Below are 23224 nucleotides of genomic sequence, written 5' to 3' on the forward strand. Positions count from 1 at the left end.
GATACTGGAGGAATGCATTAACCTGTTATTTTCTAAGCATCTAGAAGATAGCGTGATAGCAAAAACATAAAAGGGTTTGTCAAGAACAATTACCTTGAACTGACAGCACCTGTCATAGAGGATAGATGGAAGGTAGGAGATGTGATAGAGCTTGACTTTGATAAGGCTGTCTGTACTGTTTATGCAGAACTAGAGAAATACAGCTTAGGTGTTATTGCTTTAGCAGGAAGAGAGCATAGGGAATTGAAGATTTTATTCAAAGAATAGGTCTCAGTAGCTGACCATAATGTAGGATTTTGCAGGCATCTGTCCTGAGTCTGTTATTCATCAGCATTTTCATTGCTGGGTTAGATGAAAGTGCCAGGATGGCATCGCTTAGAATTTCCATATAAATGCAGTGGCAGTGTATGCAAGCACTTTAGGCACCACAATTAGAAATCCACATTATTTTAAATGATAAAATAAAATTCAGTGTAGGAAAGTGTAACGTGCTTTATTGCCAAATGGGGAAGAAGTTCAAAAGCAGAGATGGGGAGCACTGACCAGGCAGCTCTGCAGAGAAGGGCTAGCAAGTCTAGCCCTGTGGTTCACGAGTGCAGCCGAACAGGGGTTATTTCTGAAGGCTGGGAAATCTCTGTCATTTAAAGTTTTTAGGAGCAGGTGGGGCCAAAATCTTTTGGTGATGGTTCAGGTATGATTAATCTGCTTTACCACTTTTTGAGTTGATTTTTGCTGTGCCTTTATTGTTGTGCCTTTGGGGGTTTTGTTGTTGTTGTTTGTGATGACAGAGTTTTTGCACAGCCTTTTAGGATTTCTGTGATGTAGGGATGTTCTGGGCACTTAAAACTGCTGTCAGATCTGAATTCCTTCAAATGCTGTAGCTGTCATGCCTGAAACTACCATTCTCAAACCTTTGCCTTTTGATACCCCTATAAAGGAAATAGCAATACTACCTTGCTTCAGAGCATGATTTCATAAGCATTTCTTTTGCTGATGGGTGAGGACCTTGTTTTCTCTCACTTTCATGGACATTTGTCCCTTAATTTGTGCTGGTTTTTAGAAGTCTGCAGTAACAGAGATTTCCTTATCATATGTCTGTGCAAGTATCTATACTGACATGGAGAAGGGGGTGGCTGTTACTGGGAGCCAGCAGGTAGTAAAAGGAGGACAATAAAGGGGTCTAAGCAGAAATGTGTTGGGAAGACAAACCCTTGAATGTTTGAGAAGCACCAGTGTACATGATGATGTGCATAACCTTGTAAATAAACCTGAAGAAATCAGTGCTTTTCTTTGGAGCAAAGTATAGGCATTGCACAGTAAATAATGCATCACATCACATATTGAGAAAGGATGAGAAAAATAAGTATTTGAAGAGATGTTCATTAAGTGTGCACCACCTCACTGGCTCACTGCATGAGGCAGGTGTTCCCTTGAAGTGGTCTGTAATTAAAGACTACATCAGTAACACAGATGAAGGAGAGGCTTGTCTGCCTCATCATTTCTCAACTCTGGAACATTAATGACATCCTTTGAATATTGTATATCAGTGTGTCTCTCCCAGTTCCGCCTTAATTAAGTTTCCTGTGAGTTGGAACACAGTGTCAAGGTGTTTCAAGTATTGTTTTCAACAAGGAACAAGTATTTTAGAAAATGTTGTTTTAGGAATTAAAAACTCATTATTTTTTCCATAGCCTTTTTTAACTGAGTGATGATTAAGGGATTCAGAGGGGGAAAAAATAATTTGCTGTTATGTACCTGTACAATTCCAGTTCACCTATACTTTAATGATATTAAGAGAGGCTATGAGAAGAGAAAACAGTTAGCATTGTTTAAACCTATTCTAATGAAGAGAACACAAAATTTAGTTTTTAAAGATAAAACTTCTGTTTTTCAATGAATACAGAATAGGTGACTGCATAGCGAAGGACTGTGTGAAATTTTTTGCTTTGGAGAGATCTGAACTGATCCACATTCTACTGTGAATTCCAGCATAAAGATTTGAATGCAAATTATTTTATTTTTCTCCTTGGGCAGTTTGATATGCTACAGATCTGTATGTCTGGTTTTGTTACCTTTTCCTAATACTTTTAACTCTTGCTTTTCTTTCCTTGTGCATCCACTCCAGATCACATTCAATTGGGTAAGACACATTACTCTCCTTGAATACTGCCTCTGTATTTGACAAGATTTGTTTTATGGGCTGTAATGCAGTAACCTCTTTCCTTTCAACATCATTATATGCTACTTAAACTGTTATGCCTCATTTTTACAGCATAGTGAGTGTAACAAGAAAAGGATTGGACTAAGTGTTTGCCTTGAGTAGATTAGTCTTAAATTCAAATAATGGACACATTCAAAAGACGTTGGTCTTGGGAAAACCTACTTATATATAATCCCATCCTCTCAACCATATTCTTTCTGTCAGAGGTTTTAACATGAACAATAAACAGTAAAAATTCTATTCAGCTGAGTTTTGTAAAGATTATATGAAGTATTTAATTACCTCGTCTTCAATAGGGCAAAAGTATCTTAGTCATGATTCTTTAAAAGTCTTGAGTCGTGGGGAAATTTCCAAATTCTGAAGATGATAAAAGAGTTCTTTATAATTACAGCTTGAGTTTATTGATTCTGTAAAGCACTTGAATATATGATAAAAAAAAAATGTTAGAAAACAATTTTTTGTGTTCTCAAAGATTCTATGAGCAGTCTGGCTTTAGATCAGTTCACCGTGAAGAGAGGCTGAACAGTCCTGAAGGCCTTGCCACTCCCTCTGGCCTTGTAGTATCTTCAGAGCACTGAAAAGCTCAAGAGCATTTTTTTTGTGGCATCTCTTAGCTGTGTGAATTTAATCTTCTGATTTAAACCTTTATGTTTGGAATGTTTCGCTATTAAAAGACGAGCAGTCTATGCTGAAATATTTCCAAACTCTATTTTTGCCTATTTGTTGTGGGTTGCAAAACTAAAATGGCAAGGATGCTTGCTTAACTTAATGAGGACTGTTAAAGATTTGCTGCACTTGTGAAATGTTTGGGCTAATCTTTCATAATTCTTAAAAATTGTGTGAAAAATTGAACACGAAACATTAACATTGTCTGCTGTCAGTTCTTGTCTATCTGATCTTAGCAGAATCCTTAAAATGTATACAACAGCAAACAGTTTGTATTAGATCTCACTATACCACCTGCTTGCCAAATAGCTCTTCCCTCCCTTCTGCACCCCCATGTCTGAATCTTTAATCTGGAAAAACAACTCTGTATATAGAGTCAGTGCTGCTCTGATTCTGTATAGTTTATAACAAGCACGTGTGCTGTTTGTATGAGAGCTTTCATTTTTTAATGCTATAATCATGCTTTGCTTGCAGCCAAGTGTTGGTGATGCTTACAGTAAGGCTTTCCCTGTTCTCAGTGAGACCAGGCTGCAGCTGTCAGTCAACACTGAAAGTAGCAATGCAGGGATTTTTGGAAAAAGACACACTCTTAAATCACACACTTTACTTAAAGTGCTCAGATTGAAATGTGTTTATGGAAAGTTCTTAAGCTTCAAACAAAGATTCATATTTAGACCAGGCATGATGCTTCCCAGCAGCAGGGAATAGGTGATGCTGTGAAAACAGAGTTGGTGTCTCAGGTGGCATAATTTGGCTCATGTAAGTCAAGCAGTCAGCATGGGTGGCATCTGGAGGTCTAAAGGTGTGCAGCATGATTTGGGGATCTTTGAGTTATGCAGAGGCGCCATCCTCTGCTTACAACCTTCCAATGCTCCTGGCTGCTGGGAAGTCTGAGGAGGGAAGTCACAAACAAACTGGATGACAGCTGTGGAAAATAGCTCCGTGCCTTTGGTATAGTTGAGGAGTGAAGGAGGAAGTGAAATGTCCTGGAGAGGTGCGGATATGTGAGAGTGCTGCCTCTCTGGCAGAAGAAACCTCTTGTTTAGGTAAGCAGTTGTGCCGGAGCCTTTTGAGATTGGGAGTCAGCTGAACCAGCTCCGCTGATGTGCACAAATCTGGGGTGTATCCCTGCTGCCCAACACAGAGCTCGTCCTCTGTCACTGCGGGGCATGGAGGGGACTCTCTGTGCCCCTCTCACGTGTCTCTGTAGATAGCCGGGGTCTGCACCATTTAAGTGGATTTTGCCAGAAGCTGTTTTGCATCATTCTTTGAGTCCCATTGCTGGTCAGTTAACATGAGAATGTGGTGGTAAGATCTTCAGTGCTGAAAGTTTGACAAGCCCTTGCCATCAGAAAAGGAAGAATACCAGCTCTCTTGACTATATGTATATGTACATTTAAACCTAAGTTTAAAAAATACATTATAATCATATTGGAAATCGGATTTTACAGCTTTTTTTTCTTTTGTTTTGCTTTCATCCCACAGCTATTCTATTCGCCATTCCATAAGCATGCCTGCAATGAGGTAATGTGCTACCCACATTCTATTTGCTGTGGTGATGTTGAACAGAGTAATGAGGGGGGATTTGCATACTTTGATCCTGATCCTGCAGTTTTTAGTTGGATGAGAAGTCTCACTTCAATCAATTAAGGTTGTTCATGTAGATGAAAGCTGCAGGGCAGGCTAGCTGTGGTTTTTGTTTTTGTTTATTTTTTTTTTCATTTTAATTGTATTAACTGCTTAATCTCTTGTACAAGCCTTTGAGTAAATGAAGCAGTTCTGAGATGTATTTGGGTAGCTGATTGTTATCAGGTTTGTATTACTGAATCTGAAATTCAGTTGTTTTGCTGTCTCTAGAACATCATCCAAAGCCCATTAACGTCAGAGATGCTTTCCACTCCAACAGGCTTTGGATCATGCTCCTATGGAGGGATTTTACATTAGTGCTTTCATATTTTAATGGCTATAATCACGCTTTACTTGACTGCAGCCAAATATTGACGTCTGTTCAAGTAAAGCTCTGACTGTTTTCAATAAAATTAGTATCCAGCTTTCTTTTTACTCCCTTGGCCTCTAAATACATGACTGTCCCCACTCTGTGCTAAGCATGCATGAAAAACAAACTCACAACTAAATGATGGATGCTAATTCATTCAACTTCAGCAGATGGGTAGTTTAAGGCAAGCATTCACCAATGTGACCTACAGATGAAATATAAGTTATAAAACTCAGTTTCTCTCTCCTTTTGGCCCTTCTTGCCATATGAAAAAATCTGTCATCAAAATAACAGAAACTAAATTCGCATTATTTTTTCAACTGGCTTCTGTTCACCCTTCCCTTAAATTAAGGGAAGGGCATTTTAACTCAGCCTGATGGGGGATATGATATAAATGTTTTGCAGAATGAGGAATTGTGCTGGACAACAGTGCCTGAGCTTCAGAGTATTCACTAATAATGAAGCACAATGTATGCTTTAAATGAGGTCTCAGGTGCCAAGCAAGGAGCAGAGAACCAGAAGAAGGTCCCCTTCACCCACTGTAGACTTGTCTTAGTCTCCATTGTGTTGGATGAACACAGAGAAAAGCTTAGCTTAGTCAGAGAGGCACCTTAGGAACACAGTCTCTCTAAAGTCTTTGTCTTTGAAAGCAGCAGTGACAAAATCACAGGAAAGGGTGGGGCGGGACAGGATTCCTCAATGACATTTGGGACCCACTTCCTATGTCGTTCTAATCTCCTTCTTCCCAATCTTAGGACATTAAACTTGGCATCTTTTTAATAATGTAGGTTATGAACTTGCTCATCAGCTGAAAAAAATGTTTATTTCTTTACAGCAACAATACAAATGGATAAAGATATAGAAAAGCAGCATTACAGGCAGAATTGTCTGCTTGTTCTGAGAACATGTATCATAGAGTAGGCATACCAGTTATAATTTGGTTTCAATTACTATGCAGGTTCTACTTTTGAAAATTTGTAGCTAAAAAGTACTCATCCTATTACCATAATTGGATTTGACTGACAGAGCACAAGTGAGTGTTCATAGCCATTTGCTGCCAGCCAGCCTTCATTCTGTGCTGGCACTGTTGCCTGGTAAGAACTGACCAAATTGTGGAATTATCCCATGATGTTGGCAACTGACTCTTTTTCCTCCCTTCAACTTTTTTTCTCTTAGGAATTCTCCAACTTTCAAATCATTTGAGGAGAAGGTTGAAACCACTGTCACAAGCCTTAAGGTAAATGTTAGGGGCAGAGTTTGCATGCCCCGTGTGTGTTAAAGTGTGACAGCGTAGTTGTCCTTATCATTTGTACAGGAGACTGATTTAGTTTGTTGTTCCATCAAGAATTCCATTGAGCACTAATGGAAAATTAAGGCAATACACAAAGAAATTGTTTTCCTTTGCTTTGTTGCTGAGAAATTATTTCTGATATGTGCCAAAGTAAGCAAGTTGTCTCGGAAATGCCAAAAATAGTGGTGGTAAGGAGTGTCTGTTCCCAGTCATCTCAATGTGTCATTCAGAAATAGAAAAAGGTAATTCAAACTGCACAGCTCTGAAGACCATTTCTGCTCACAGTGATCTGCTTGAGAAGCCTGATCTTATTTTGTTGATTAAGCAAAGGTGTTTTAGAGGAGAGTATTTGTCATGCCAGCTCAGCCTGTTGTGTTCAGAGTGCTCTTAGATCATCCTTTAAGAAACCTGTAATTAAGCAGGACAATATAGTAAGTTCTGAGTCTGAAATATTCCTCCGTATCTCATGAAACCTTCATTGTCTATCTTTATTGACAAACTATCTGACATTTTCTTTCTGTATTGTCTTTCTTTCATTTCCTTATGTGAATGGGGAAGGGAAGCTGGAGTCATGGATCTAGGGTGCCACCAGGGTAGACTGCAGAAAAATGGGAATGTTTCAGCATTGCTCTTCCTTTTTCCTACCTCTGTTCCAAGGCTTGCTGGATTAGGAAGACCAGAGGATGGAGGCAGAAATCATAGAGTTACCCTTCAATTCTAGGGTTATGTTGTGGTCTCAAAAAGTGGAGAAATACCCAGAGAGGTCCCTGAAAAAAGAACAGCAGTAGTCTTATCATCTTTCCAACCCCCATATCAGTTACAGATCTTCAGTGATCCTACAGTGTTCTGCAGTTTGCCAAAATAGATGTTTAGATTTCATAACATTTAGAACATCAAATTTCAAATTAGATTTTATTTGCTCTTGAAGTCTGGACTTTGGGTTGCAGCTTTCTTGGGAGAGTATACTAGTTCATTTTCCCCTGGAAATCAAACAGGACCAGGGTGCCTCCTTCTTCTCAACTTTTCTGAAAATCGGAACTCTGATTAATTAAATGTTTTATTGGACTTTCAAGCTAGGTAAGCTGCTGTGCTAGCTAAAGAAACAGGATTACGTAGGATTAACCCTTTGGAAACTTAGAACACAAGGTTCATTTAATTAAAATAATCTTCCTAAGCATTCAGTGGCTGAGAGGTTGAAAAAAATGTCAGCTTGTCTTTGAGTTCTGTTTCAATTCTAGGATGGAGTAAAAGGTTTTGCCCTATTTTCAGGCTTGAATCAACTTGAAGCGGGCATATCAGCAGGCGAAGCCACAAAAGAATGTTCTCTTACCAAGAAAACCTAGTCACAACAGCTTTGTCTCTTTGTCACTTAGTCTTGATCATTTCCAGATCTTTAGGTACAGCTCTGTCTTTGTTAGGAAACTTCTTTTTCAAAGATTTAGTCTTACTGATTTTTATTATTAATACTTATTATAAATTCAGTGACCTGAAGCATTTTGGAAGTAGATGTGTAAGCACATTGGATATGTTTGATTAATATACTTTGGTATCTCTTCTCTGCCTTCCCCCATAAAAATGCCACTGGCAGTTTTATATTCCAGTATCTAGCAGCTATAAGTGCCTGAAGGGATTCAGGTCCTTTGCTTACTGCATTCTTTCTGCTGTCCAAAATCCCAGTATGTTTTATGAATTTTGCAAGCAGCTGTGTTACTATAGCTGGCATGTGGGCCAGAGCAAATGAACCAGTTAATTTTAGTATCCATCTCTTATCCAGCCTGCATAGAATTGGAAAAAAAGCAGTGAAACCAGTGTGAGCTACGCAGGTAAACAACCACATTGGGTTTACTGCTGGGGTCTAGGATCCTACCTGGGATCTACTTAGGGACTGTCTCCTTTAAGCATATGAGACATGCCACTGTCAGATTTTATGATGGCAGCCTTGTTTAGAAATTGTGGAGTAAAGAAGTTGCTTTATTTGACTGGTTTTATAGCTGCTGTTCTAAGGAACCATCCCTACACATTCTCTGCCTGCACAGTTCCTTGCTCTCCTTGGCCATGGTGGGGATTGGAAATGGGATTTGCTCCAGTGTGAGCAGAGGATCTTGCTGTTCTCTGTTTGCCTTATTTCAGACCAAGGTTGGTGGGACAAGCCACACGGGAGGCAGTTTTGAAGAAGTTCTCAGCTCTACAGCCCATGCTAGTGCTCAGAGCTCCCTGGCTGGCACCCGACTCCCTGAAAGCGAAGAAGAGCTTCAGTGTTAAACAGCAGGCTCTCCTGAGCCCCACATGCCTCTCTTCAGAGACTTGCCCAGACAAGGATTTTCAGCTCTCCCTCACCACACAACTTGCGCAACAAGGTTTTCTCATCTTCGGAAAATTGCCATCCTGGCCTTGTGTTGGAAAAATGTTTCCTCTCCCTATTTCTATTTTAGATGGGCCATTTTATCACCAGGTACTTTGTACATCATCAAAACCACATGAAAGTCATTGGCAATAATGCACTAAATTCTGTGTTAAGTGACTAAATAGTGTTTTTAGTTACATGTAACTTCCCTCTAACAATCTCCCAGTCTCTGTTTCTTATTTATTTTGGTTTACTTTTTTCTATCTGTTGGTTTCTGGCTTCTCTCTCAGTGCCACATCAGACAGATGGACCTCGAGCTGTGCAAAGCATTCAGCTGCCAGCAGTAGCCCATACACCAGCTGTCTACCATCCATACCAGGTGCCCTTTGCTCAGGAGTGTCTGTACATCATCTATTTCCTAACAGAATTAAAATCACTTACTGTCACAAAAAGCTGTTTTTCCTTCAGTGGTACAGTCTGGCATTGCCCTACACCCGTTAGGCAGCAGTAAGGAGGGCAGGAAGAGACACCTGGTTATTCATAGAGAAACAACTTACCACAGCTGCTGATTTCAGATCATCATTTTGGCTGGAAAAGTTTCAAAATGTTCACCATCGCTTGCTCTCTTTGGTTTGGTAAGGCTTGGCAGTGAACTTAATTAGAAAATCAAGTGGAGTGGAGGGAACCTCTAATATTTTTGCCTCTGTATCTCCCCCTCAAAACCAAGGGAAAATATATTTACGAGCCTCTGTGAAGACACAGCCTTAAGTGAAAGAATACAAACCCAACATTTGGCTTCAGACGTGCCATAGGTTAGAGAGCCCATGCCTTCAGAGCTGCTAGTGTAGACCCCGTCACCTGACAATGCACAGGATGAGTAAGAACTTCACTTTTGGTGTCAAATTTTGCTGTGCTTTGCTCCAGGATGTTAATTCCACCAACCGCGTTATCTCTGCTCAATCACCAAGAGCCAGACATCTCTCAGCTTTGACTCAGCATGTTTTCTGAACTGCACTCTTTTAACATGTTTTCTAAGGAAAGAGCAGCACATTTGTGACACTATCTTGCTGTGTAGTGAGCACGTGTCTGTCCGCATGTTGCGTTGCTCAGCTCACCACACTCTGAGGTGGGCACGACGTTACCAATAAGTAGGATGGGAAAGAGCCTGGCTACTTTGAGAATGGATGCATTTTTGAGCATACGCCAAAGCTTCAAATCAGTGTTAGCGAGTTTGACATTACAGACTGCTTAAAATTTTGTGAGAAAATGTGGCTTTAAGTGATTTTTGTTTTTTCTTGTGTGGTTTTTGTTAGTGTTTACAAAGTTGAAAGTCCTTTTGTAATGTTCTACTGGACATATGCTAACTTTGGACATTTATATCACATGCCTCTTTAGTGTGATTTTTAGCATGGAAATAAATCTAATTGTTTTTCTAGTATTCTTGTGACAATTTTCTAGCTTATTTTACGTGTTTTTGTGCATAAATGTGTATTTATTTAAAATGGAAGATATTAATTGACAACTTAGTTTGTGTAAATGAAGTTCTTGATATTCTTATTAAAAATAAATTTCTCTCTCTTTTACCCTTTGTGATGCTTTAGTTCTGTTTACCAGTAGTACTGAGCAACCTAGTGGAAGGTGTCCCTGCCACTGGCAAGGTAGCTGGAACTGGATGATCTTTAAGGTCCCTTCTAACTCGAAGCACTCTGATTACTGTGCATAGGGTTCCACACTGTTCCCTCGGTACCCTGCAGAGTGGGGAAGCCTGCTATGCTGAATGAATGGACTGTTCCTGCTTAGGGTAGTATTTGTGCTGCATGTGTTTCTACCAAACATCTCTTCAAGGCCACTTTGCTGCTTTGTCAAGAATGTCGTCAATTCTGCCCCTCCATGCCTCTGTAGCTTTTACACTCAACATTCAATGCAAACTAATGGACACTGTGATTTGTGTGCATCTAGGTGGAATAAAAAGGCTGACAAAAGCTTGGTGGGCCCCCTGCATCCCCCTGTGCAGTATGGCAATCTGTTGCCAAGATCCACTAATCAGTTCAGCAAAGTGCAACCTGTTGTTCTAGGGTTGCCACGGGGCTTGACTGCTGCCCCGGGGGGTTCCTGAGCAGAGCAGGCAGCTCGCATCTCCTCTGAACCAGACCAATACACCCTGCAGATACTGAGCACTGTGCCAAGCCACTGAGGCAAGAAGCTCCCAGCATCTCTGCACAGCACTCTGTGCTCTAGGAAAGGCAGCAGCCACAGAAACTTTGTGAGCTTCAGTCAGGCCCCTGAGGTTCATGTAAAGAAAGCAATTCCTGAGCCATGGTGCCTGAAAATGTGTGTTCAGATACACTACCTCCCTTCAAAGGATATGACAATTGAATTTAGTTTTATGCTGCTTCATTTAACTTGAGGTGGAAGACAGAGAACTCCAAATCCCTACCATGCAATTTTTACAGGTGCAAATTTTGTTTATTTAGTAATCATGGCATTGCCCTCATCTCCAGCTGCACACAATTCAGCAGTTGGGTGTGCAGACACTGGCCTCACTGGTGGCATTTACCACCACTACAGCTTTACTTCACAATCATTCTGTACCTCTACATTAGTGTCTACTTCTGCCAGAAACTCATTTATGGCACAACTGGCACAGCGTGCCACAACCTGGAGAAGGGAGCAAGCTCTACATGGGCAAGCTCTACATGGATGTACAGCTTCTGCATTAGATTGCACAAATTCCAAAGGTCCCTCCCAACCTCAGGCATTCTGTGATTATTAATTACCTGTGAAGGAGTCTGTAAAACTGCCAGTCTTGGGTGATGGGGAGTGAGGAATACAGACCTTATGGAAATACTGGCACCATTCCCTGATACAATACGTGAACAGAGGAAAAGTTGTATGAAACAAAGAAGTTACTGAGAAAATACAATTAATGAGATTACCAGTTTTATGCACCAGCACTTAAGGCTTATGCACTCCAAAGAAATCTCATCTCTAAGCTCAGCAAAGACCTTCTACAGATGCTCATTGGTCTCATTTCTGTGTAGCACTGAGTGGATATTAACCCACTTTGAAGGTACTTAAATCCACATATATTTAGAAATTCACAGAACAAGACCACCTGCCCCACACAGTGCATTACATGAACAGATTGAATTTTTACATGTATATGGACTTCCCCAGTGGAGAATCTATTTGTAACTGAGATTGCATTAATCAGAGGCTGATTAAAAAGAAGGAAAACCGCAAATATACTAATTCTTTGTTCCCTGACACAACCTCTGATCTGGGAGGCAACTACATTACCTGCTCCCCTCTAAGAGGTCCTGGGATTTTCAGCAGTGAATGCACAGGAAAAAAAAAATCTGCTAGCACAATCAGTGATGTTAGAGGAGAAAAAATAATGACCAGAATATAAACCAAAGTATTTATTATGGCTACAGCATTTAGGAACACCTCAGGGATGTGGATGAGATGTGGCAGCTATTCTTTTTTTCCTTTCTGTGTTAATCAGAGATACAAGCTGGAGTATTTCTGGGTGAACAAACTTCCCTGCAAAACAAAAGAAAGGGAAGGTTAATGAAAAATGCTCTGATTTTGCCACGTGTGAAAGGCTGGAATTGAAACGATAGCAGAGATGTCACTTTAGGCTCAGAATAAATGTCAAATTATTCCTTTAAGAAAGTTAATGCTCCCAGTTCAATCCAGCTATGGAGTAAGTGTAGTTACACCCCTTCTTCACAAAAAAGCTTGTATTTTGTGCTCTATTAAGACATTTAAGAGCTGAAAAAGGGATGCAACCTGACCAAGATAATCTGATACTACATATTGTGCTACAGGTAACCACTGCAGTTACAGGTGCACTTAGGGCATATGCTGTCGGCTCTACTCAGACACCAGCTCAATTCAAGTTGTTGGATTCTGGGAGGTAGCAAAGATGTCAGTTAGAAAATAAAGCATTATCAGCTTCATTCACATTGTCCTTTCTTTTCCTTTCCTAATCAAAGTCTTACAGTGAGATTATTATTTTCCTGGAGAATCGCCAAAGTATAAATGGGACTTGTCAGGGACTCTGATGGGTGACTGATGGTCCTCTCATCCCTAGAGTTTGTCTCTCCCTAGTTTTTTTCCCAGGACAGGATGAATTAGTTACAGTTCTCCTCTGGTGTTAACTACCTTGCCAAAATGATAAAGATTTTTTTTTAATTATCTCTGCTTTAAACTACCAGTGTATTTTGCAAAGGATGAAAAGCAGTGGATAGAATAAAAAGTAACACAGTTGCAATCATTTCACTGAGGTGGTTCTCACAGGAACCTTGGTTGGTCACTCAGCTCACCTGGAGATAACAAATCCTACTTCACTGGTTCCCGAAACACTGACAGAGTACAAACAAGCTGCTGTCAGAGCATGGGTGAACACTGAAGACTCATTTATGAAGACTCTGATGTTTCAGGGAGATCCTTACATACATGCAAGTGTAATGAACACTGAGCCTCTCTCTAAGGTGAAAAGTGATGTAAAAGGAATTTGGCATAAATTAAATTCAGGTTTAATACCTACAGATAAATGTCAGGTATGTTCACAATGCATCAAGTTTCCCCGGAATGAGTAAAACAATTGAACAATGAGTAAAATAACTAGTTCTCACTTGCTCTGAATGTCTGTCAGAAAAAAAAATAAATTATATATTTCATTTATGAAAAGAGGAAAAAAAACCAAGCCCAAATGTCATACCAGCAGTTGAATCAAAAAAATCCTGCAGTCTGCCAGGTGTCTTTTCCAACTCTTCATACTCAAATGCTTGCAGTATCATCTCACACTGATCCAACTGCTTTACAAACTTGGCCTCTGCAGTAGACTGGTTTTCATATTCCTGAAAAGATTTGCAATTTTAAGAAAATAATTTTGTTACTCTGAAACAGAACATTAAAATCTCTTTATATATCTAGAATTTTCTTCATTAGTAAAAGCCACTCCAGAAATATTCAGCACAAATGTATCTTTCACTTGGATTTTACAAACACACAGTGGTGAGCAAAACACTTGAAATACGTGCCAATTTTATGTTAAATGCAGTGGGATGTAAAATACAGCCTTTTGCATAATCTAACTCTAAATATACCAATTCTTTTGGCTGAATCAGGGATGATATGGAGGCAACTCCGCATGACATACAAGTTAAACAATAGGTTTGATTTAACTGTATTCTATGTAGAAAGATAATTTCAGGCCTGGTTAAGGCTATTAATTACCACAGTGTGTGCCTATGCACTGTCATCACCTATTTTTAAGACCTATTTTGCACTTTTCTCACCAATTACTGTTTCTATATGGAGTTGTTCTTTATATTTCTCTTGTCATTCCTGCCTAATCTTTTTGCTCTAATCTGTCTGAGCTGCTTATGTCCTTATGTCTCTCCTAGGAGATAGGGAGTGGTTAAGGGGTTTCCTCCCCTGCAGAATTTAAGTCCTTTAATCTCTCTGCTATCTTTTCCCTCTCTACAGTCATCATCAGTATATATTTATGAGTGATTCACATTTCTACTCAACTGGAACAATTTTGCTGTCATTTGCCTCCAGTGATGGCTGCAGACAGGTTTGGCATTGGATTTTCTCTTTTCCAAATCTACTGCATTGTGTGGGATGTCTCATGAGCAGGTCTTCCTGACTCTACTGACTTCCAAAACCAACGCCCTAGAAAGGCGTTTTCTTCTTCTGTGCAGGTTACCTTTACCTTGATACCGTTGGCAGGTCTGACCCTATTCATCATCCCCACCACCATTAATCACACCGAAGTACACACTGGGACCATCTAAGCTCCCAGATCCACAGAACCTGTGGATCATAGCACTTCCACAGAGAAGAGCAACATGAGTGCAGGAAGAGGTTTGCTACTGACAACAGAACCTGGCATTCCTTTCTGCATCTTAAGACAACAACTGTGGTGGGAGTGGCATTCACAGTGGAAAGACCCTGGCTTTGTAATTCCAGCACACTGATGCTCAGGTTAAGTGTGACAGTCATTTTCTTGTCTTGCATACTATTAGGAGCCTGTTCTTGGGCTTATTACTTTACCTTTGAAGTCAGAAATCCAGATTTCAATAGCCATGAGTCAGAAATCCATATTTCAATAGCCATGATTACTATTCTGTTTAGATTTCAATGGTACTTTGAATTTTCAGTTACATCTTCATCATTATTTTAATAATAAATTTAATTTCAGTGTTTTTATCTTGCTTTTCTCTTTTCAACCTGAGCTTTGCCTCATTTTTAAATTGTTTAAGTACTTATTTTCTTAAATCTATTTATTTCTACTCTATTGTTTTATAATGTCTTTTGCAGGGGCGAGGTTCCCTCAAAGACAACAAACTCTTGACAGCATTACAAAGAAGAACTTCAAGAAAAGAAGAAGTAGGGCTGTTCACCTGTAAAACTCAAGTCTCACCTCCAACAATTAAGGGGGAGTATCAATCTGTTGCCAACCTCTGTGCTATAGACCCGATGTTATTCACACCTCAGCTCACACTGCCCTCAAGAAACATCAGCTACTACATGTGCAACTGTGCACAGCGCTGAAACAAACACTTACTGTTTCCTCCCCACAGGTGGTTAAGACTCTGAAATAACAGTGTACTTTGGAAAAACACTAACTGTACTTTGGAAAACACTCCAACACCACAGGCCATCTTTTAAAAATCATTCCTGTGCTTTTGCACTTGAGAATAAAAAAGCAGGACAGAGCTGAAACATGCTGACTCATTTACTTTACCTTTTTTTCAAACACGTTTGGGAATAAGTTATAAAGTGAAAATATATCTGAGGCATCTTTCTGCTGCGTCTCCCCTACACAACACTCGCCAAGTACCCACCAACACCATCCAAAGCAGCAGTTCTTGTAAAGCTGAAAAGCGAAGAGAGACAGAGACAGGGGCAGGGCAGGAAGGGCTGGCTAAGAGTGTCAAGAAATCTTGTACTGCTCAGCACTGTTCAGCTCTGGTCCATGACCACCTTCACTCACAAAAAACAAAAAAATCATAGGGAAATGTCTCTGGCTAGCTGAGAGCAGAGCAGCACACCAAGTTATCAGAGGCTTCTTATTTTCTTTCTCTCTTTTTTTCTCTTCTTAAGGAGCAACTAGTTGTTCCACTTAAAACAAGGGAGTATATGTGAATAGTAGATTATTAGGGTACCCTCTCTGCCAGGTGGGTTGCACTCATGCTAATGAATTGCAGACACACTACCAATAAATAATCCTGAAGGTATAAACAAAGACCAAATTATCAAAATTGTGCACATATTAAGTTATGGTTAATGAGAATGATGAAAAGCTAATATGCTAAAGAACTGACTCCATACTGAACCAGCTCTTACAATGTCACTGGAGAAGACTGAGACCAGCAAAGAAAAAAAATACACAGAACTAACCTTATCTATCAAAACCTCATTTTCCTCAATTATAACAGTTTCTCAAGGGAGAAGAACCAGCACTCCCTAAAAAAATACACACATATTATTTCCTATATCTGATGATGTTGGTCTACCCCCTTTACCTTAAAATATAGATCTCTGAGTGCCCATTCCCACTGCCTGTTCAACCACACAACTGCAACAGGGAAAAAAACCAAACCAAACCAAACCAAACAAAACAAAACAAAAACAAACAAACAAAAAAAAAGAAAAAAAAAAAAAAGAAAAAAAACCCCAAAAAATAACCCTAAACCTAAAACAAAACCACATACAGGGTGTTGTAGCAAAATGCAGAAACTGAATGCAAATATTTGGAATTAAATACACTGGAAGTAGAAAAGAATATGAATGTAAGATACAGATTCAGGTCATATAGTCCAAGAAACACAGAATGCTTGCACAAGAGGTTGTGGATTCAATTTCCCCAATATGTCAGGAGGAGATAAAGCACAGTAATTCAGTAATTATAAACTTGAATTGTTTGGAAATAACCTAATCATACCTCATTTGCAAGTATAAAAGACCTTATCAATTAACAGCATGGGTTCGCATAAAAATGGTTAAATCACCTTCAAACACAAAAGATACTTTATAACACAAACTTTTAAATAACCCAAGAACAGAAATCTCCAGTTTGTAGAAAAGTGCATTTTTTTGTCACATTTAAGTTTAAACGTTAGTTTACTTAATCATTTTAAGTTACTACTAAATATCTTGGCCTAATGGACTTCATTAGAAAGAAATGAAAGCCACAGAAATTACTTGCATTAAAAGCATTAGATAAACCACAGCACCATCACCTACCATTATTTTTTTTCCTGTATTAAAAGCTGCATATGGCCAGATATGAACGAAAGTGACAATGTAATAAAAAATCAGATTTATATCCAGAGGGCTGGATGTAGAGGACAAACCCTTCCTTTAGCTGTACAAACCAAGCCCTAGACAGGTTGATCAGGAACTCTGAGAGGCTAGGGGCAGAAGATGGTTATTTTATTAAAATCCAGGCTTTCTGTTTGAAAAGGATCCAAAAGAGACCTTGACTCATACTGTTAAGCTTTATCTTCTAAGCAAATAAAGCTCACTTTCTTGAGATCAAAATAAGAGATGGCACAATTTCACAGGTATGTGGGAAGAAGGGAATGGGCCACCCTGAATTTTAACACAGGATTAAAAGAATGCAAACTTACTTCCCAGAGTTCAAAGATTTCTTTTCTGAGGTCCTCTGATAGAAGGTGGGTCAGTTGTTGCATAGCTGTCTGAAAAAAAAGAAGCCATTTCCATTTATCTATTTTCTGAGCAACATTTTTATCATTATATTTTCTGAATAGTTATCTAGTTGTTACCAAGCTAGCAGAAACATCCACTACACAGCAAATTACTGTATTGTTTTGGCATGGCAATGTTTGGCTACAGCTCTGGCCAAGGTGGTAGCACCTCTGGGATAACCTATTTAAGGGCAGGGGAAAGCCCAGTGCAACTTCATCCAGGGGAGGAGTGAGAAGTGAGAGGAAGAACTCTGCAGATACCAGGGTTAGAGAACGAGAGGGAAGAGGTGCTTTAGATGCCAGAGCAGACTCCCCTGCAGCCAGTGAGGAAGATTATGGTGAGGCAGCTGTGCCCCTGCAGTCCTACAGAGGAGCAGAGATCCACCTGCAGCCCCTGGAGGTCCATGGTGGAGCAGATATCCACCTGGGGCCCACGGAGGATTCGAAGCAGGGGGATACCCAAAGGAGGCTGTGACCCTGTAGGAAGCCTGCACTGGAGCAGGCTCTCAGCAGAACTTGTGACTCCAGAAACTGTTCTGCATGCTGTTTGTGCTCCCCCAGTTGATCAGTCTCATTTCTGTGTTGTCTCTACTGTTTGCCCAGCAACATGAAGGGCTGCTTCTAAAACAACCAACATCACAGGCAAGACAAAGGTTTCATGCCATGATTGTTTCTCCATTTCCTATACAGGATATAGTGTCACAATATGGTTCCAAATTGCTTGCCACCACTGAAGCATCAAGGTCTCATTCCTTCTCACCTCTTTCCAGCTCTGGAACTCATGAGATTTCAAGGATAGGTGACTAAAATGACTTACCTGTCAAAAACCCCTACTCCAAACAACATTTTCCCACCTCCAAAAAAACTCCAAAACTTCTTTTATTAATCAGGTTCATTTTCCACTGCCTTAGTGTTGGTGAGACTCACTGGTTAAAGTTACTGCACAAGCAGCAAACTTTGGAGCCAGCTCAATGTCAGCTATAGAGCAACCAGAAAAAAGGAGAACTCTGCAGTGGAAGCAGAGTATTGATAACTCACCTCAAGCCACCTCCTGAAGTGGCTACCCATGGTCTATTTTTACAACAACCTATTTCAGAGTCATCCCAAATATTTAATGCTTTACTCTCCTTCTCACAAAGTCAACAGGAAGTCCACACTGACTGAAATGGGAGCAGAAGGAGCTGCAAATACTTAAGAAAACTTCTTAAACATACCTAGGCATCAAAATCTCTTTTTCCTTGCCTAAATTCAAATGAGACCAAAGCTGAAGGCTGATCCTCAGTGACACAACAACCTTTACAGGCTTCCAGTAAAGAGGTTTCTTCTGTTCAGTGTTTTGAAGCTCTTTGAAGAGTGTAACAACCAGTCCAGTGATTATTCATCACCCATAAAAGGGGGCCCCTTTTATGCTTCTCTGGTTAAAACTAGGGGCTGGGGGGCCATGACTAACTCTAGGAGTAAGCTCTGCTAAGCAAGTGGAAATTAAAGATTTAAGGTGCATTTGGCATTCTTGAAGTACTATCTTTTTTTTTTTTTTTAATATACTTCCTAGTGTGTTCTTACACTAAATGAAAAAAGCGTCTGAAGAGTTTCTGAGGCATGACATTGCCCTCTAGCTGTGGCTACAGAAATGGTTTGCATTTTCTTCAAATAACGCCACAAACCAGAAACCGCAAACCAGCAGTTTGGGTAAGTGCAAGGCCAAAAATAAAGTGACTCTAGGCATGCTGCACTCAAAGAATCACAACAACAAACAAGACACCTGCACCTGAGGTTCTGTGCAGAAGGCTTAAATGAAGTCTCTGTCAACCTCATGATCTGGCACCACACACATGATCTGACATGAACTGTCATCCATCCTACTCAGTGCACCTACTCCCTGCTCCTCACCTCTTGGTAAGGCTGCTGAACATGACTAATTCAGGCTTACCAAAAGTGCAGCTAGCTCAGGAATAAATGTCCAAGGTGAAGATTACTTCAAAGATTCTTCCATAACTTTGTACTTGGTAATGCTGCAGGTACAAAAATCTCAAAGAGCTGAAAACTCTACTTGGTTGTGGCAGGTTTGTCCAATGCCAGTGATTGTATTATATTGCTTATTATATTCTTTCACCACCACCAGAAAATTAAAACACACCGAATGCTCTGCAGCTGTGGCTTCAGACCCTATGTTCATACCTCTTCTCTCCTGTGTTTCTCCTCTTTTGGGATATTATCTGCAGGAGCAATATCTCCAACAATGCATTCAGCCATATCATGAACCAAAGCTAATCGTATGCATCTGACAAGAAGGAGGGACAGAATAATTAGTTTTTCAGCATTTTAAGTTGAAAACTTATCCAAAAGGCTAAGAGACTGAAGAATTTACCCCCCCCCCTCATGTGCTCTAAAGGTTGGTTGGAGCCTTTCTTAAACTTTATATAACATTTTTTACTTGTTTGTTAAAGGAAGTATTTTCCACCTAGATATGATTTTTATTTTTGATTTCTAGTCCCTACTACTTGTAAATGTAGATCTAAGTATAAACACACTGTGTACCAGAGCATAATAATCAAAAGCAATGTACTTAGCTTTTGTATACTTGACTTTTGGAGATGTTGTGGTAATTAACTACATAATACACTTCACATTATTCCTGCAGCAGGTAGAAGGTAATCTGATTGGAGCAATCCCAAATTCAGTATATAATCTGTCACTCAGAGCTCTGCAGCTATGCAGCCTGCAGCAGAATAGTCAAGAAAGCCTTCATATCAGCTCCTAGAGCTTTCTCTGCTATACTAGAGGCTTTCTGTGGCCCCTTACTGCTGCTGAGTGCTCCTTCAGTCTGTCAAAACTGACATGGTCTATGGTCTGACATGGCTGTCTGTTGCTTGACATTGGTTTTTAACAAGGGTCTGCAGCCTGTTTATTTACTGCTTGAAAGGAGACCAGCTTTGAGCCTCTGCACTAAGGACTTGCCTCAACACTCCCAGTTAAGCAATACAGTTTTTAGCTCCTTTCAAATGACCAAGTAAACAGGACCCTGTCCGAATGACAGAGGGAAAAGAAGAGGGGAAAGGTGTGATTTAAAAGCTCTTACTGGGGACAACAGCTTCTTTTAGCATTTTGTTTGCAACTCACCCACAGCACTAACATATGGTCGTGATAAGCAGAGGCAGTCTCACCTGTCCTTGTTAAGGCTTTTGTCTTCAGACACCAAAGCCATCATCGCCATCCTGTACATATGGTCGGAGACGCTCTCTGGCTTTGCCACGTTCCTGTACACCCATCCCGTCCGCGGCACTCTCTGCGCCCGTGTCACAGAATCAGAGAATCAGTTAGGCTGCAAAAGGCCGCACAGATCATCGAGTCCAACCTCTGGGCGGATACCGCCGTATGGCACTGCAAAGGTTAAACCCCTCGGTTTTGCAGGCCCTCGTTTAAGAGGCACCGGCAGAAATCCCCCCATCACAGCCTCCACGCTGCGGAGAGCTTTGATGCTCGCAGCGAACACCTGCCCAAGGCCCAGCCCGGCCCCCCAGGGCTATCTCCGGCCAGGAGCCCGGCCCAGCCGCAGCCGAAGGGCCGGGACACGGCGGCACCCACGAGTCCCGGCCGGGCCCGCTGCGCTGGCACAAGGCGGGCGGAAGACCCAGCTCATGCCGGCCTCCGCCTCCTGCCAGCCCCGGCCCCGCTGCCAGCCCGGGCGCTGCCGAGGGAACCCGGCCCCAGCCCCCATGCCTGGCCCTTGCCCCGCGCCCACCTTGAGCTGCCCCAGCAGCCGCAGGAAGGGCAGCAGCCCGACCCCGCCGCCCGCCGCCATCGGCCCCCGGCAGCACGGCCTCGACCGCGGCTCCTCCTCCTCCTGCCAGGACGCGTCCGCAGGGGGGCCCGGGCGCAGGCGTGTGGACAGAGTGTCGGTGGGGGAACCGCGTCCCCAAAGCTCCGGCGCCTCTGCGTTCATTCACCACAAAAAAAGAACGAGACGGGCTGCGACGAGAAAAGCAGCAAAAGAAGCCGGGCTGCTCACGGGCATGAGCGCTGTGAGTGGGGAAGGGAAGGTGGCAGGCGTGTCCTCTCCTCTCTTCCGCTGGGGTACAGCAGGGAGGAGCGAAAGGCAGCCTCCAAGGCAGGAATAGCTCATAATTCTGTCAAACTGGGCATCTCGGTGACCTTTACCATGAAAAAAAAAAAAAATTAAAAAGCACAACCTCGTTTATTGTTCAGAGAAGAACGGATAGTTATCAGGGTTGCTGATGGGTTTTAATTATTCTGTGGACTCCCGGCATCTTGCTACAAGCACATCTGTCACTTTCATGAGTTGAATAAATAGCGCGGTGACTTACCTGACAATTTGTGGATTTTCAAAATACATTGCATTTCTTTGCTACTTTTATCTTGCCAGCTGAAGTAGCGGATAATGTTTTCACTGTGGTGATGAAATAATCTGTTTCAGGAAAGAAAATCTGCAGTTTTGCCAGCTATCAACAGATGGCAGAATATTTTACTTTCGTTTGTGTAAATATTTAATATTTACATTGTATATAATGTAATATTTATTTTAAACATTAATAGTAAAGCCCGGACTACATTTTAGTGACCATTTCAACGCTGTTTTCCCGCAATAAAAAGCAACAAGGACCAGGAAAGTCATCACCTTTACACCTGTGTGCACAATCATAGATGCCTTGGGTGTTGCAGTACAGCTTTCCTGGTTGAAGTGAATCACACATCTGTTGCAGATTTCTCTTGACAGCTCTTGAAACCATCCATAATAAGAATTTCATACTTTGTCCAAGCTGTCTGCCTTCCATGTGAGTAATTTGTTTCATAATGGACCTCCTTTAGAATGAACACTTGAGCAATAATCATGAGGCTGGACTCACAGGCACTGGCCTCAGCATAATTTTTGTAATATTTGTCAATTTTGTAGCATTTATATGTATATAATTCCTCTGCATGCACTTTGTATGCTGTTTTTGCATATTGCTTATTGACACTGGTTTTCCACCCAGTTGTTCTTCGACAGTACTTCGAGAGACATCATTTATGTGCTTTTCCAAGTACCTAACAAATGCATCATGGACTCTCAGAAGGCTGGAGGACCCCAGCATAGCACAAATATTAGCTCTGTCAAGATTTTACTCTTCAGTAAGTAGCCTGAAAACAGAAACAAATCAGCTTCATACAATTTTAAGCAGCTTTTTTATGTAATTCAGAAACTTCAGCAAGGATTAGCAAAGTCTCCCTACAGGATATTAAGGTAGTGCTAAGGCTTAAGTCTCAGTCTTTCATCAGTCTCAGCTGGCTTTCTTCTCCATCTTTTGCCAGAACAGATGGCAATTTCAAAAAAAGAAATCCCAAATAAGAAGAGTAATTATGATTTATAAGCTGGAGATGGCGCTCTCTGCCCACAGATTTCTGCTTCCCGCATTTGCTGCTACCCAGTGCCAGACTGAAATTGTGCCTCCATTTCTTTAAGAAATAGCGCTGGAGGAGAGAAGTTGCTTTGCGCACTTGGTGCAGTAAGGTGAAAATCATCTCCCCAAATGCCAGGCTGGGAGGAGAGCCGGTAATTACGCCTAAGGTGGATCATACTCAGTTCGTGGTTTGTGTAATGTAGCACCAATGACAACACACTGGGTTTTGAAAACCCTTATGTGTTCTGCCAGCATGGGCACAGTAAAAATTGTATTGGCAAAATATCTTCAGGAAAAGTAATTGATTGATGGGATTCATTCATTCCCATCTGGCAGGAAAAGGAAAAAAAAAGAAATGCTGTGCAATTCAGTGGACAGGGCAAAATGGTTGGATATCACAGAACCATCAAGAAGGAATAGCAGCCTTGATGCCCTTCCTAATGGAAACACGATTGATGAGCACCTGCTAGACACTATAAATGGTCATTTTAGTTCTCCAGACTGTAATATCTTCCTCTGTCTGAGACAATCTTAGCAAATATATAGAGTTAGCTAGTGAAAATCTGTTGCAAGAATTC

At 41.0% G+C, this 23224-nt stretch overlaps 2 protein-coding genes across 5 annotated transcripts in view; one reads left to right on the forward strand and one right to left on the reverse strand.

The window, feature by feature from the left end:
- Positions 1–8620, forward strand: part of TPD52L1 (TPD52 like 1) — a 29172-nt gene extending 20552 nt beyond the window's left edge. The window contains exons 4-7 of one of the 4 annotated variants that reach the window (XM_041423796.1): positions 2126–2140; positions 4373–4411; positions 6060–6120; positions 8305–8620. In XM_041423796.1, the coding sequence (XP_041279730.1) occupies positions 2126–2140; positions 4373–4411; positions 6060–6120; positions 8305–8436 (247 nt within the window). In that variant the 3' untranslated portion in view covers positions 8437–8620. Of the gene's footprint in view, positions 1–657; positions 661–2125; positions 2141–4372; positions 4416–6059; positions 6121–8304 lie in introns of those variants that run through there. The other 3 variants (XM_041423798.1, XM_041423800.1, XM_041423797.1) reach the window with 3 other exon arrangements.
- A 3307-nt stretch (positions 8621–11927) lies between these two features.
- Positions 11928–21293, reverse strand: HDDC2 (HD domain containing 2). Its single transcript, XM_041423770.1, has 6 exons — positions 20990–21293; positions 20412–20533; positions 19426–19528; positions 17170–17238; positions 13248–13386; positions 11928–12064 (listed from the first exon to the last, which is right to left on the reverse strand). Exons 1-6 carry the CDS (start codon positions 21188–21190, stop codon positions 11970–11972), a joined length of 729 nt encoding a protein of 242 aa, XP_041279704.1. The 5' UTR covers positions 21191–21293; the 3' UTR covers positions 11928–11969.
- Between the last annotated feature and the right edge of the window lie 1931 nt (positions 21294–23224).

Source organism: Onychostruthus taczanowskii, unplaced genomic scaffold, assembly GCF_017590055.1.
Source record: "Onychostruthus taczanowskii isolate IOZ18803 unplaced genomic scaffold, ASM1759005v1 scaffold8, whole genome shotgun sequence".
Classification (NCBI taxonomy): domain Eukaryota; kingdom Metazoa; phylum Chordata; class Aves; order Passeriformes; family Passeridae; genus Onychostruthus; species Onychostruthus taczanowskii.